We start from the raw sequence: 13,262 nt of genomic DNA, 5'->3' as shown, positions 1-13,262 counted from the left end.
TCGCGAATGGTCGCCTGACCTCAAGTCACCAGTGTGAATGAGCCTTAAAGCATTAATAGCACTAAGGCAAGGGCCGAAAACTAAACTAATTAAACCAAATTAAATCTACATCGCTATAGTTTATTAAAGCTCCTGCCTAAATGATAATACATTCCGCGATTTGAAAAACCTGCATGACATTTAAAATATATAAAAAGAAGGGTGTGGTCTGCTCACCGAGAAGAATGAAGCCACACCAAGTGAACTGTTTCGAACAAACCAGCATAATGAGCCTTTTCCCAATGCGCAAGCATCTTATACCCCTGTCACACGGCACATGTAATGTCATTTCAATGTCCCATATCTTTTCAACAAATATCAGCAGCACGGGATCGATTTTAACGTTTCTAAAAAATAGTTGCACGAATACTTTATTTCAGAAACGTACTATGCACTGCCATCCATTTCTTACCCCTACACTTTCATTTCATTGTACCTGATTGACATGTTTTTTTCCCATCATATCTTTGAGTACCTTTATTAATATTATTTGTCATCTTTACCAATTATTACTGTACTGTAAATATATGATGCCATTTATAAGTTCCTTAGTTCTAGTAACACAGATGAGTATTAAGTGTATGTATTGGTTATGTTTATCAGCGTTTTATGTCATTAATTTTTCTATACAAGCTTAAACATATTTGTTCATTATGTATGCTATATTTTGTGCATGTTATCTATACATTTTTGTGTATGCTGCCTTGTGTACGGGCCCCCAGACATCTTCAAGCTGCATTTTGTTGCTTTTTGCCTGGGGTGACCCCAACCATTATGTTGGAAATAAAATCCTTTCATTTGATTGATTTGCAGTAAATGACATTCATATCGAATGTCATTGCGGTCTTGCATTTCCAGTCTACACGGGTAAACAAAATGGCATTCGTAATTGATGGCAATCTTTATCGGCAGGCTGCTATGATAATAAAACCTTACAAATCGTGCTTCTTCTTTACATATTTTCACTATATTGTTAGCAATACAATGGTAAACATTGGAAGGTTATTTGAAAATATATTACATTTCGTTTTAACTTATCGGGAAACTCATTCAATGGGCGAATGCCTTTAGCTGTGAATGTCATTCACTATGCCAGTGTCACAGAGAAAGAACAATTTAGGAGGTGCAACTTGGCTCCTTCCCTTGTCGTCATAATGTCTTGCAGGAGCGCAGTGGTGGACGTCGTGACAGCGCCCCCTACCAAACACCGGACGCCTGACGTATGGTCACGTGACGGTTTGCCGAAGCAATGCAGTGGATCCGTCTGACACGGCAAGCGTGGGGCTCGGTATTGTAGTCTGCTCGCACGCGGCTGCTTGATGCTAGTGCGCCGCCCTTGCATTAGGTATACCTATAGCTCGAGAACACTAGCTGAACACGATGCCTGTCGCTAAATGAGACGGCAGCTATTACAGCGTGCTCTCGCTAAGCTGGCCGGAGTGCCATGAGACAGGGACCGACCAGTACCGCCCCAAGAAGGAACAATTACTTTTTCGGCTGGCCAAAGATGACTGCGCCTCCAAGGTCAGCGTAGTATTTATGCCTGCTGACCATTCAGCTGGGGAAATGCTTTTAGCAGACGTAGTCGCTTGTTGTCAGTTCTCGACACTCGCTTTCTATAGCTCTCGCCCATTCTTGCAGGCACTCAATGGGATTTGGAGCTTTGAAAGTTCGAGCGTTTTCCTCGCAATAGTTATATAAGCTGTAACAGTTTAGAACAAAGCATCGGCACCCCATTTTCGATAATAAGTGAACGCATACACAGCGAACACTTACATTGTAGAGGAGCAGTGGAAGAACTGCAGAACTTACGAAGGGATGATTCTGACTGCTCGAAGCGAGCAGCTGACTCTGCTCTGCTGTTCCGTCTGTCCACGTTTCCCCAAACGTGCTGCAGGAACATAATGAAATCTTGCTTCCCCGCACAATAGCTATGTATCGCATACTCTGATCGGCACTTTTTATGGCGCATGACAATAAAGTAGAACAAATTCTCGTTTTTCGTTACGCCAGAAAATTTTAAAAGCACCAAGTGCAGTTTTCTATATGCGCATGGTTAGGGTTGCAAATCGTCTGCTCTTTCAAGTGCGCTAGTTTCTTGCTCTTACTGCCGCATAAAAAGCATGTGATCTTAAACTTATATCTTGAAAAAAATATATATATTTATACCAAAACAGTCTACAAGTCTTTTATACCTTGAGTGCAAACTGCGCTGGCGCAAACCTTTTGCGGCATCCGACAACCCAGCTCAAGCGGCCAGTAGCAGACGATGCAGGGCAATTTTCTTTCCCTCCATGACCACAGCCACGCGCGCTCCGCTCCGACCGCGAGGGAGTAGTTCCTTGCGGCGGCCTTGCCGCATCGCGCTAACCTTCATCACCCACGATAGCACGTCTGACCCAGCGTGACATTATCCTGACAAGTGCACGCGCTGGCGCTGGCCCGCAGTTTCACCTCCTGTTATTCTTTCTCTGTGGCCCGTGTAGAAGCAACAAAAATGGCATTGACACGTAATCTCTTTCGCTGCGAATGACATTACATGTACCATGTGACAGGGGTATTATCCATGTCACTCTCCATTGTGTGTCGTCTGCTTCTTTTGGGAAACGATGAAATGATATATTGCTATCTCTGCATGGCAATGACATGCATGTCACAGCAAAAACCTGAAATGCCGCTAGAGGGAACTTTTTTTTTTCTATTGTGCAGGACACAACACATCAGGTTTTGCGAGATCATGCTCTGCCCAGCAACAGACGCATGTCCCTTACTTCTTTCGTCCTTTCTGTGCAGGGCTCTTTCCATCGCACTTCTTTCTGCAGCCAAACCACTCGCATGGAGAAATGTAACCTCCGTGCTCGTGGGGATGCCACACGGTTGCACTTTCCAGGTGGTGTCGTTTATATATGCTTGCGCTTTGAAATAGTTGGCCTTTAGCAAGACAGTTGTGTTGTCCACGAGAAGGAACGTGAATAACAAATTAACAAAATGAAACAATACGCTTTGGAGGCGACAGGGAGCTTCCTCTTTGTCAGTGGTTTTCGCAGGGTCAGCATCTCTTTTGCACACACCACTAGTATACAGTGCTTCGGTGGCACGTGGCAATGGAATCTATGGAAAATAGCAACAGTGTGGGCCTAGAGCCAACAACAACGCTTTCGGGGATAGCTCATATGGTGACAACTGATGGGTTGATGGGCGGAATGGTTAATTTTGGTGCTTTCACTATAGCAACCTTTCAGAATAAAGAGCAATTTGCCACAGTCCCCTGAAGTTCGCTATATCGAGATTTCACAGTACCACCTCTACCGATAATTGTTGCCGGAGCCATACGACGCAGGGAGCACTGTCTACAGCAAAATTGGGCGCTGACGCAAGGCATGTGTGGAATACGGAATTATACGACTATGCTGCATAGAATGCACAATAAGATCCACTGATACGCCCATTGCCTCTGCTCAAAAGTAATGACCAGCTATATTTACCACTGCTTTGCTATCTTGTCAGCCCCGATACGTTTACAGGGCTGCTGCCCGATTGCATGAAAATGCGAACATTGCAGAATTTGACAATTTACGGAATATCTTCAGCAACTGCGCTCTACCACGTGGCATGTGATTTGGAAAATGCATTTGCAAAAGAACCACAAAGAATCCGCGTACCCCCGGTCCCAAGGCGAGCATCGTAACCACTAGGCTATACAGCCACGCTTGCAGAGCACGCATTTATGTGAACCATATGATTGCGTTCGAGTGTCGTCGTATTCGTCCACAGCTTGCGCGTTCGCACGCTCGTGCTCTGCGAGGTGAAGAGGTTTTGTGCGCTATGACAGAGAGAGAGAGAGATACATTCACGGAGCGGGTCTGCTGGAACACGTCGGCATAGGAACGCGGTGTCGGTGTTGCAAGCTGCGCTATGCAACGCACAGTGACGGCCGTAAATCAGAGATGTGCGAAAAGAAATTATCGTCTTCATGAGTAATAAGATGAAAAGTTTGCGCGCACTTCCGGAAAATACTGGGCTACGATCGCCCAGCTTCGCTGTTTCAGCGTTGCGCGGCCGAGTGCAAGGTTAAGCGTTTTTCTTCCTTTTTTTTTTTCCGGAAAAGCTGCCGTCAAAATCAGATCCAATGTTATGGCCACGCGAAGCGCGCTGGTTGACTTAATTGCTACGGGTTCTGTGCCCGCTATCGAGGTGCCGGGTTCTCGTGATCAAGTTCTCGAGTGCCGTGAGAGAAGGATGGAGCAGCAACGCAAGCGGTGGTAGGCCGACCGCGAGTCGATCAACCACGAAGTCGTCGCATCTACAGATCGCTGTCAAGATACGGCGCGTGCCGCAGCGCAAACTACGCAGTTGCTATGAGAGTACAGGCAGCGCTCCCCCCGCCTCCCAGGCTGCCTTCCCGCTTTCCTCCCTTGTGTGCGATTCGGCTCACCGTCACACGTTTTTCACTCGCGGGGACAATGTTATCGCCCTTGGACTTTATACGGACCATCACGGCAACCTCGACGGCAGAAATGTACCTATAGTGGAAATATATGCCACCCTTACGCGTGCGCGTGACCCGTGTTCACGGAGCAAAACATCACTATCTTTTTAAAATCGCTTAGCGAATGAACAGGTGCGTCTTATGCACCGGGGCGACTTATAAAACGTGTTTTCTTTTTCGGAAAAACTGCCGTTTTGAGGGGGGTGCATCTTATACAAAGGTGCGAATTACAGACCGGAAAATACGGTAATGTTATTGCACTTATGATAAATAATATTACAGTGGAATCTCGATGTTACGAATCTCACGGGGTCACGAAAAAAATTCGTATTAGCCAAATTTCGTATCATCGAAAAACAATTAAAACTAGCTAAATTCTAGAGTCAAGAGGTGAACTCACTCAGGCACACATACGTAAAAAGCATTTACAGTATAGACCACTTATAACGTAACCGTTTATAGTGCAGAACTGGCTACAACGCGGCCTTTTCCGACTCCCATTTACCCTCCCATAGAACTGCATGTATACGCATACCGCTTACAGTGCAGGTAGCGAGCACGAGGTGCGCCCACCGATGGGAGGGAGACCAACGAGGGCGATGCGGAGGAGGAGCATGAGACGTGGAGCACGAGTCCAAGAGCGATAAAGTCGTCGCCGCACGCCGTATGTGCGAGTGAAAGCGCGCGGGGGACGCGCGCTTTCACGGACAGCGAACGCACAGCGGAGAACAAACGCGACTTCCGTTGCGCAAAAGGCCGTGGGGGTATGGGAGGGAGGGGGGGGGGGGGGGGGCGACGCTGTGCAGCGGCGCCAAATGCGTATCTTGCAACCGAGTGCAAGGGTAACTGGCAACGCAATCTCCCCACGTGAAAGGAGCAAAGCGGGAAGGTAGCGCGGGAGGGAGGGAGAGGGGTGGGGGGGGGGATGACGGCGCCTGTGCTGGCTGTTGGTGTTGTCGCGCGCACCGTATCTTGAAAGCGATCTCCACATGGATCTGACCTTCGTATGCGCTGTGCTTACGCCGCTCAGTTTCCGTTGAAGCAATAGACCGCACGAACCTTCGCTTGCAGCGGCGGCCGCGCATGGGGAAGCGTGGCCGCTGCAGCGAGCGAAGAGACAAAAGAAAAGCAGAAAAGTAACAAAAGCGCCACCGCTTCAAACTTCTAGCGCCCAGTCGCAGCTTCCGCGGTGTCCGGCGCCGTGTCCGCGCCTCCGCACCAAAAAAGAAAGGGAAAACGCGCGTTACTGCGCGCTATTCTCTTTCGCGGTGGGGCGGCGTTTATTCGTATCAACCGACGCGGGTCCAAAATCGATTCGTAACAACCGTTCTCTAGCACGTTGCAAAGTAATGGGGTTAGGCCGGGACCTCAGAAAAATTCGTATCATCCGGAAATTCGTATTAGCCGTGATCGTATCATAGAGATTCCACTGTATAACAAACCTCCACCCAAAGGCACTGAGCATCAGTGGTAAAGTTGCTCTCCGCTATAGCTCTCTTTAGCTTCAGCTCACGCGCAGAGTGAAAATGGGACAAGGCAGAACGACGGGGGAGGAGTGAAACGAACAAAAGGGTGAGGAAAGCAGCGTAAACAATGCCAGCCGAGCAAGCACCGAAGCGCGGCACGTGTCTCTCGCTCCGTTCGTAGTTTGACACGGTGAAGCCATTTATTTTTTTCCGTGCAGTTCTGCAAAACGGAACCATGTGTGCTCGCACCCAACGTTTATAGATACTTTTTCAGTTCTGGAACTCCGCCTTCCCAGGCGGGCGTCATTTCTTCCTAGGCGCTGAGAGGGCGCTGCGGTTGCGGGTTGCGCGGTGTTGGCGGCAGCGTTCACGGCGTTTGCCAGTCGGCTGAGCTCAAAGTTGCGGCGTAGTTTGGTTCTTTATTCAGTGGCGCAGTTGCGTGTCCCCTTTACACGATTCTTTTCGCTTGCGTTTGTCTTGACCCCTGTGCGAGAACCTTGCCCTTTCAGTGCGTTCGGTTTGTGGGGCTATTGAACAGTGCGGCCGCGGACGGATGCATTTCGTGACTCCGTGAACATGCTGTGTTTTATCTGATGTGCTGGGCTTAGCGCAATGCCAACCTGCTTCGCACCTGGCTGTACCAGCGGGTACAGAAGCAACACTCAGAAGCGTCACTTTTTTGCACCGCCATCGGATCCGCAGCTTCTCAGCAAAGGTAAAAGAGCTATTCCCCGCGTGGACAAAGAGCTCAGCAAAACCAGCAAGATTTGTGACGTTCATTTCCTCGAAGCGGACATTTCGAAGACGCTTAAGCATATCATCAATGGTGAAGTCGTCGAGATCGACCGGGCGTACTGGGCACTGAAGGAAGGTGCAGTCCCCCGTTAACTTTCCCAACCTTCCCAGTTACTTGTTGAGAAAGCAGACTCGGCGGCGATCTCCGAAAAATAGAAAGGCAGCATCTACGCACGATGTGACCACAAATGAAGCGCACTTGCCTACGGAGCGACCAGAAGAACTGTTTAACCATGAGGCGCCTGTTCCCCGGCAGTGCACCAATTTTGCTCAGATTGTCGAGAATAGTGCGTCAATACGGCTCCCAGCCAACTGGACAACGGCAGTACTCGAAGAAGAATCAGGGCAGCGTCGACAGATTGTTTTTTACATGGCCGGAATGAAAGCGGGGGCGTACACAATCCTGAAGAGTGTCGTTGTGCGGGACGATATCACCTATGTTGTCCACGCAAATGGGAGGCTGCTCCGATAGTCGTTTGATGTAGAGATTCGTTCTCTGCAAGGTCTAGAAGCCCTGCTGCAGTTTGTACACAATCACTTTTTTGCACTTTTTTGCATGCACTTTTTTGCACGACTGAAGTGCCAAGAAAATGGCAGTGCAGTTCGTGCGCAAAGGGAACGTAAGAAAGCGAAACTTGGCTAGCTAGAACCGTAACCGCAGACGTTTCACCAAGGCAATGCAGTTTGTGAACGCTATTGTTATTAAAGTTCCTCTTTTTCCCATTTTAAAAACAGTAACTGCAGGAATCCAAGGTAAGGTTTGACCTTGGGCTACCTGGTTCTTTTCTTCGTCCTCGTGTTCGCGCACGGATCATGCTCATACAATAACTGTGTACTACGTGTGCATCGCGATACATATATATTGGGCAAGCACATCTCGAATATTTCTTTAAAGTAGAATGAGCGTGGAGAATTTCGGATGGAAGAATACAAGGTAGCACTCGATGATTCCGAGTTGCGCAGACGCGGAACTTGAAGCAGGCAGCCAGCTCCTGAGGCTCAGAAACTAAGCTACGCGGATGTCTATCATAAAGAAAACAGTTGTTCCGCACGGCTATAAGGAAATACCATTCGTGCTGCAATATATTCGCACGATTGGCATGGCAAGTGAATTCGTGTGCACACTTGACAGCCACTGCTGCGCGAACGTTCGTTTAAAACGCGGTCATTCTTGATATTTTACCCACCGCTCGAAATCCCTGGGCGTACACATTACTCCTTGCGCAATACGGCCCGTTTCAAATAAATCGTGAACTGGAATAGTCGCAAAAAATGCCGAGCAACTTCCCCAGAACAGTTATTTCTTTTTCAGTACAAAGCCAGAATTGGGGATAACCTGAGATGCCGCGGCGGAACGCTGCCCACTAGCAGACGACGCTCGCTCTCCTAGCGCAACCCGTAACCGCAGCGCCGTGGTGGCGAGAATCGCGGCAAGCCGCCTTCTCTCCATGGGCGCGGCGCGGAGATACGGAACTGAAAAAGTATCTATAAACGTTGCTCGCACCGGCGTATTGTTTCTGAAATGGGGAGTTTGTCAGATCGACGGCGTTCTACCACAGAAAGGAGGTCGCAATGTCGATATCAGAGTGCATTGCTCACGAAATTCAAGGATTTTCAAGAAACGAAAAAAATTCCAGGACTTTCAAGGGCCTTCAAACACACTTTTAAATTTCAAGGGTTTTCAAGGATTTTCAAGGATTTCAAGGACCTGTGCGCACCCTGGGTTTGGCTGCATAGAAGGCAACTTGAGATAAATGAAGTGGCACTGAGTTTACAGAAAACCAGATGTGTATACTCGTGCAGCAACAGCAAGCAAAGCAATCTAACCTTTGAGGCAACGTGACCGGTACTTGTGGTAGACCAACTGGGTGAAGCCATTCTCCTTGAGCAGGGCGTGACTTGGGTGCTCAAAGGTGGGCAAAGAGTGTGGTGTGCTGCCATGCAGCACATCGGTGGCTGCTGCCTCCCCAATGGAGGCTGCTCGTGACCGGTGTTCCCGGACATCCAGCACCCAGCCTACGTGGTGCTCCGTTGGAGGGTTGCTGCTGTGCCGAGTCTTCTGCTTGCGCGGTGTGTCCGGCTTGCCCTCCTTCACCACTGGGTAAAAGCGGGGGGCCACCCGGGGGTCCTTGCGCGGCGTGCGGCCTGCCGCGCTGCGCGGTGTGCCCTCTGGTATGGGCGGAGGTGGTGGGGGTGGTGGCGCCTGCCCACCTGCTGCCCGTTGCTGCGGGCCTTGGCGTTGGGCAAACTCCTCCTCACTCACCACCTCGACTGTACGGTACATCTGCTGCTCCTGCCTATCCACCTGGTTCCACAGGTCATCCTCGTAAAAGTAGAGGCCATCGTTGATCACCTGTGCTAGCTCCTGGGTCATTTTCACACGGCTGGTCCAGTCACCTGTCCGATCGTAGCCTTCATGCTTGCGTAGGCCAGATGGCGGTGGTGGCGTCTGGGTCACAATCAGGATTTTGTTCACCTCCGTGTCACTGAACTCATAGTCCGAGTCATCAGACCTGCATTGCAATGTGTGCACTTCAATGCTTGCCCAGCACAAATACCACACACTGCCATAGTGACTAGAATGTCGATGCAAATACATGAGCATTTTGCATTCCGCCCTCACGTGAATGCGGCAGATAATTGAACCTGCTAGCTCTTGTTTAGCTTTATTACAAATCAGGGTTCATACAGGTTTCCAACGCAAAAATTCAAGGATATTCCAGGACTTTCCAGGACCTGTCACAGGTTTTTCAAGGACTCAAAGCGGCATCCAAAGTAGGATTTCTTTGCTCTAACATTTCCAAAAATAACTAGTTTTATTGCACTTACAATAAATAAATGTATATCACAATGATAATACAAATGTCTAGCCTTGATAACTTCTCAAGATCACAACACAAAATGGACGCCTACAACAGCGGCTGAGAATTCTCCAGTATAGGCTGGGTAAAGTTCACCAAAAATATTCAAAACATTCAGCATACGGTTATTTCACCAAAATAAAAAGAAATAAATGTATATCCCAATGACTGTAATAATGTCTAGCCTTGATCACTTTGCAATTTACACGAATAACAAAAAAAAAGTTCGCAAAATACAATTAATGCTCCCAACTGCTACTCTGACTTCTCCAGTATTAACTGGGCAAGTTTACCAAACATTTCCAAACCATTCAGTGTAGTCTTGCTACACATTCATTATACTATAACAAATAGATGTATATTGCAATATTGTAAAACATCTCTTGTCTTGATCATTTCTCAAATCCGCAATATTAAAAGTTAACACAACGAACGCTCACAACAGCTGCTCAGGTTTCTGCAGTATCAGCTGGGTTGGTTCATGAAATATTTCCAAAACATTCAGCATACCGTATTTTCCGGTGTATAATACGCCTTTTTTTCTGAATTTTTCGTCTTGTAGAACGGTGCGACCTATGTACGTTTATATTTTTTTTTCGCCGTCAAAATCGGATCCGATGTTACGGCCACGTGAAGCGCGCTGGCTGACTTAATTGCTACGGGTTCTGTGCACACTATTGAGCTGCCGGGTTCTTGTGATAAAGTCCCTGAGCGCCGTGCGAAAACGATGGAGCAGCAACGCAAACGGCGGTAGGCCAACCGCGAGTCACTCTACTCCGAAGTCGTTCCATCTGCAGATAAGATACGGCACGCGCCGCTGCGGAAACTACGCAGTTGCTACGAAAGTACAGGCAGCCCCTCACCCCCTCCCTCCCGGGCTGCCTTCCCGCTTTCCTCCCTTGTGCGCGATTCAGGTCACCGTCACACGCCTTCACTCGCACATACAGCATACGGTGCGCGGGGACGATGTTATCACCCTTGGACTTTATACGGAGCATCGCGACAACCACGACGGCAGAAATGCGCCTGGAGTGGAAATATATGGCACCCATACGCTTGCGTGTGACCCACTTTCACGGAGTGAAACATCACTGTAATGTTTTTTCAATCATTTACCGAAAGAACAGGTGCGTCCTATACACCGGTGCAACTTTATACATTTTTTTTTCCCAGAAAAACTGCTGTTTTGAGGAGGGTGCGTTTTATACAAAGGTGCATATTATAGACCGGAAAATACGGTAATGTTATTGCACTTATATTACCATAAATAATATAACAAACCTCCACCCAAAGGCACTGAGCATCAGTGGTAAAGTTGCTCCACTATAGCTCTCTTTAGCTTCACTAGTTTCACCTCGCGCGCAAGAGTGAAACGAACAATAGGGTGAGGAAAGCAACTGGCAACCGAGCCAGCACTGAAGCGCGGCACTGGTCTCTCGCTCCGTTCGCGGTTTGACGCGGTGAAGCCTTTTTTTTTTCGTGCAGTTCTGCAACACGGAACCATGTGTGCTCGCGCTGGCATATTGTTTCTGAAATGGGGAGTTTGTCAGATCGACGCCGATCAACCACAGAAAGGAGGTCACAATGTCGATAGAGTGCATCGCTCAAGAAATTCAAGGATTTTCAAGGAAGGTAAAAAAATTCCAGGACTTTCAAGGGCCTTGAAAACGCACTTTTCAATTTCAAGGGTTTTCAAGGATTTCAAGGACCTGTACGGACCCTGCAAATTACAGATCAGAGTAGACCAAAACTAGTGCTGTTAGCCTGGTTTCAAAGCTTGTTTAGCAGCAGCACATCAAGGCATTTGAACTGCTCAGGCTTGCACATAAAAACATACCTGCCAAGTTCGAAGAAACTAAATCAGGGAGATCTTCCGACCGGGGGTTTAGTCGGTTAACCCCCCCCCCCCCCCCCCCCGACGTCTACGTTTTCAAGTACTGAGAGGACAACCTCATCACAATTTTATATACAGATATACAAATTACCGCATGAATCAATGTTTCACTTAAAATTTAATTCTATTCTCGGTCGCGTCCCACAACCATCATCTGATTGTGGTACGCTGTAGTGGGGAACTCCAGATAAATTTCGACCACCTGGGGTTCTTTAACGCGCACCCAATGGACGGCACGCGGGAGTTTTTGCATTTCGCCCCAACTGAATGCGGCCGCGGCGGCCGAGATTTGCTCCCGCGAACTCGTGCTTAGCAGCGCAATGCCAAAGCCACTACGCAACCACAGCAGGTGTTCAAAAATTATTCAGATAATGACCAATTGTAAAAAATTTAATTTCTTTCACATTTTGTGAGGATGACGTTTCCCAACGTCTTAGACAAGCGACACATGAACGAGCGGCACTGCGTCCTCGTATTTTTCTCGATGTTAAATTGTCGCTAGCACTCTGCATTGATCTGTGGTATCAACAAAATACCCAGCGTCACTTCGGCTGAGCACTGCATTAAAATATTTGAAGACACTTTTTGCGCTAGCGCTCCTTGCTTTTGAAGCCATGACTGACCGTAGGCCTACACAATGCCAGAGCAGCTGAGGCCGAGGACTAGACGGTGAGTCTAGTGTTGCTAGTTGCGGAACGCGGCATTCGCTCGCTAGCTTAACGAGGCTAGGGCCACTAGGGAACCGAACAACCCTGTCAGCATAAGAGCGGCCTGCAGTTAACGAAATGGGGCAAGTATAGGGTTTCCCTACTAATTTCTTAACAATGTTTTGTGCGATGAACTTCCAAATGGATTGAATTGGGTTGGATTCTTTTTGCCAATGTGGCTTGACAAAGCGCTGGGTGCGGATAGAAACGGGACACAACTGCGATTTCCAGGAGATTTTCCTGCCAACCGTACAACCGGAAGAAATGGTCCAAATCTGGGAGACTTGGTACGTATGTAAAAGTGAGCTCCCATAAATCTTTTGCCTTTCCTAAAGCCTTGTAAAACACCTCCACTGCCTTTGATGCCCTGGCTGGCAACTGTGAATTTTAAGAAGCAAACTTGCCTTTCCCTTGTGATACCCCATCACACTGGCACATTTAGTGTCATTATGAGCAAGTGCACTTTGGCGCACAGAGTGTCACTTTGGCAGCGTGCTGCTACACGAGAAAGAGAAGTGCACTTAGAAAATGATGGCGATGGGTGAGTCAGTAGCACAACATGTATTTGTTATTTTAGGCAATACTTGCCGAGTAATAACCTATTATATATATGAACAGCATTTAGAATAAAATTTAGGTGCAAATGATGCGAATCATTGCAATTGCATTAGTGCCATCGATCATCACGAGCGAAAACAAGACGTCGTCGTATCCAAGGCGAGCGCATTCAAAATGGCAGATTTCGTTGCAGATGGATGGAACGTAGTGTCTTTTGGGAGCACTTATGTGATTCCGAATCAGGCATGTGCTCTGGCATGCCCCCGGCGCCATCAACAGCCTGAGAGCGAGAATAGTAAACTTTTTGTTGTAAAGTACGTTTTGATACGTATTAGTATTCCTAATAACAAAAACAATAATTAAAAAGAAGACTACTGACTCGGCTTTTGATATTAGTTTATTTATTTCTAAGCCCCTGCTGCCAAGACTACGCACTTCGGCGGAGCGAAGTGA

The 13,262-nt window shown here is 47.9% G+C and overlaps 1 protein-coding gene across 2 annotated transcripts in view; it reads right to left on the bottom strand.

Annotated features, from left to right (window-relative positions):
• LOC119449339 (la-related protein 1-like) overlaps positions 1-13,262 on the bottom strand; it is a 147,922-nt gene that overhangs the window by 31,924 nt on the left and 102,736 nt on the right. For both annotated transcript variants that reach the window (XM_049666734.1, XM_037712504.2), the window contains exon 10: positions 8,617-9,302. In XM_049666734.1, the coding sequence (XP_049522691.1) occupies positions 8,617-9,302 (686 nt within the window). The remainder of the gene's footprint in view (positions 1-8,616; positions 9,303-13,262) is intronic.

Source organism: Dermacentor silvarum, chromosome 4 (genome assembly GCF_013339745.2).
Source record: "Dermacentor silvarum isolate Dsil-2018 chromosome 4, BIME_Dsil_1.4, whole genome shotgun sequence".
NCBI lineage: Eukaryota > Metazoa > Arthropoda > Arachnida > Ixodida > Ixodidae > Dermacentor > Dermacentor silvarum.
Note: the sequence above shows the minus strand (reverse complement) of the source record. Positions and strands in the feature narration are given on the sequence as shown.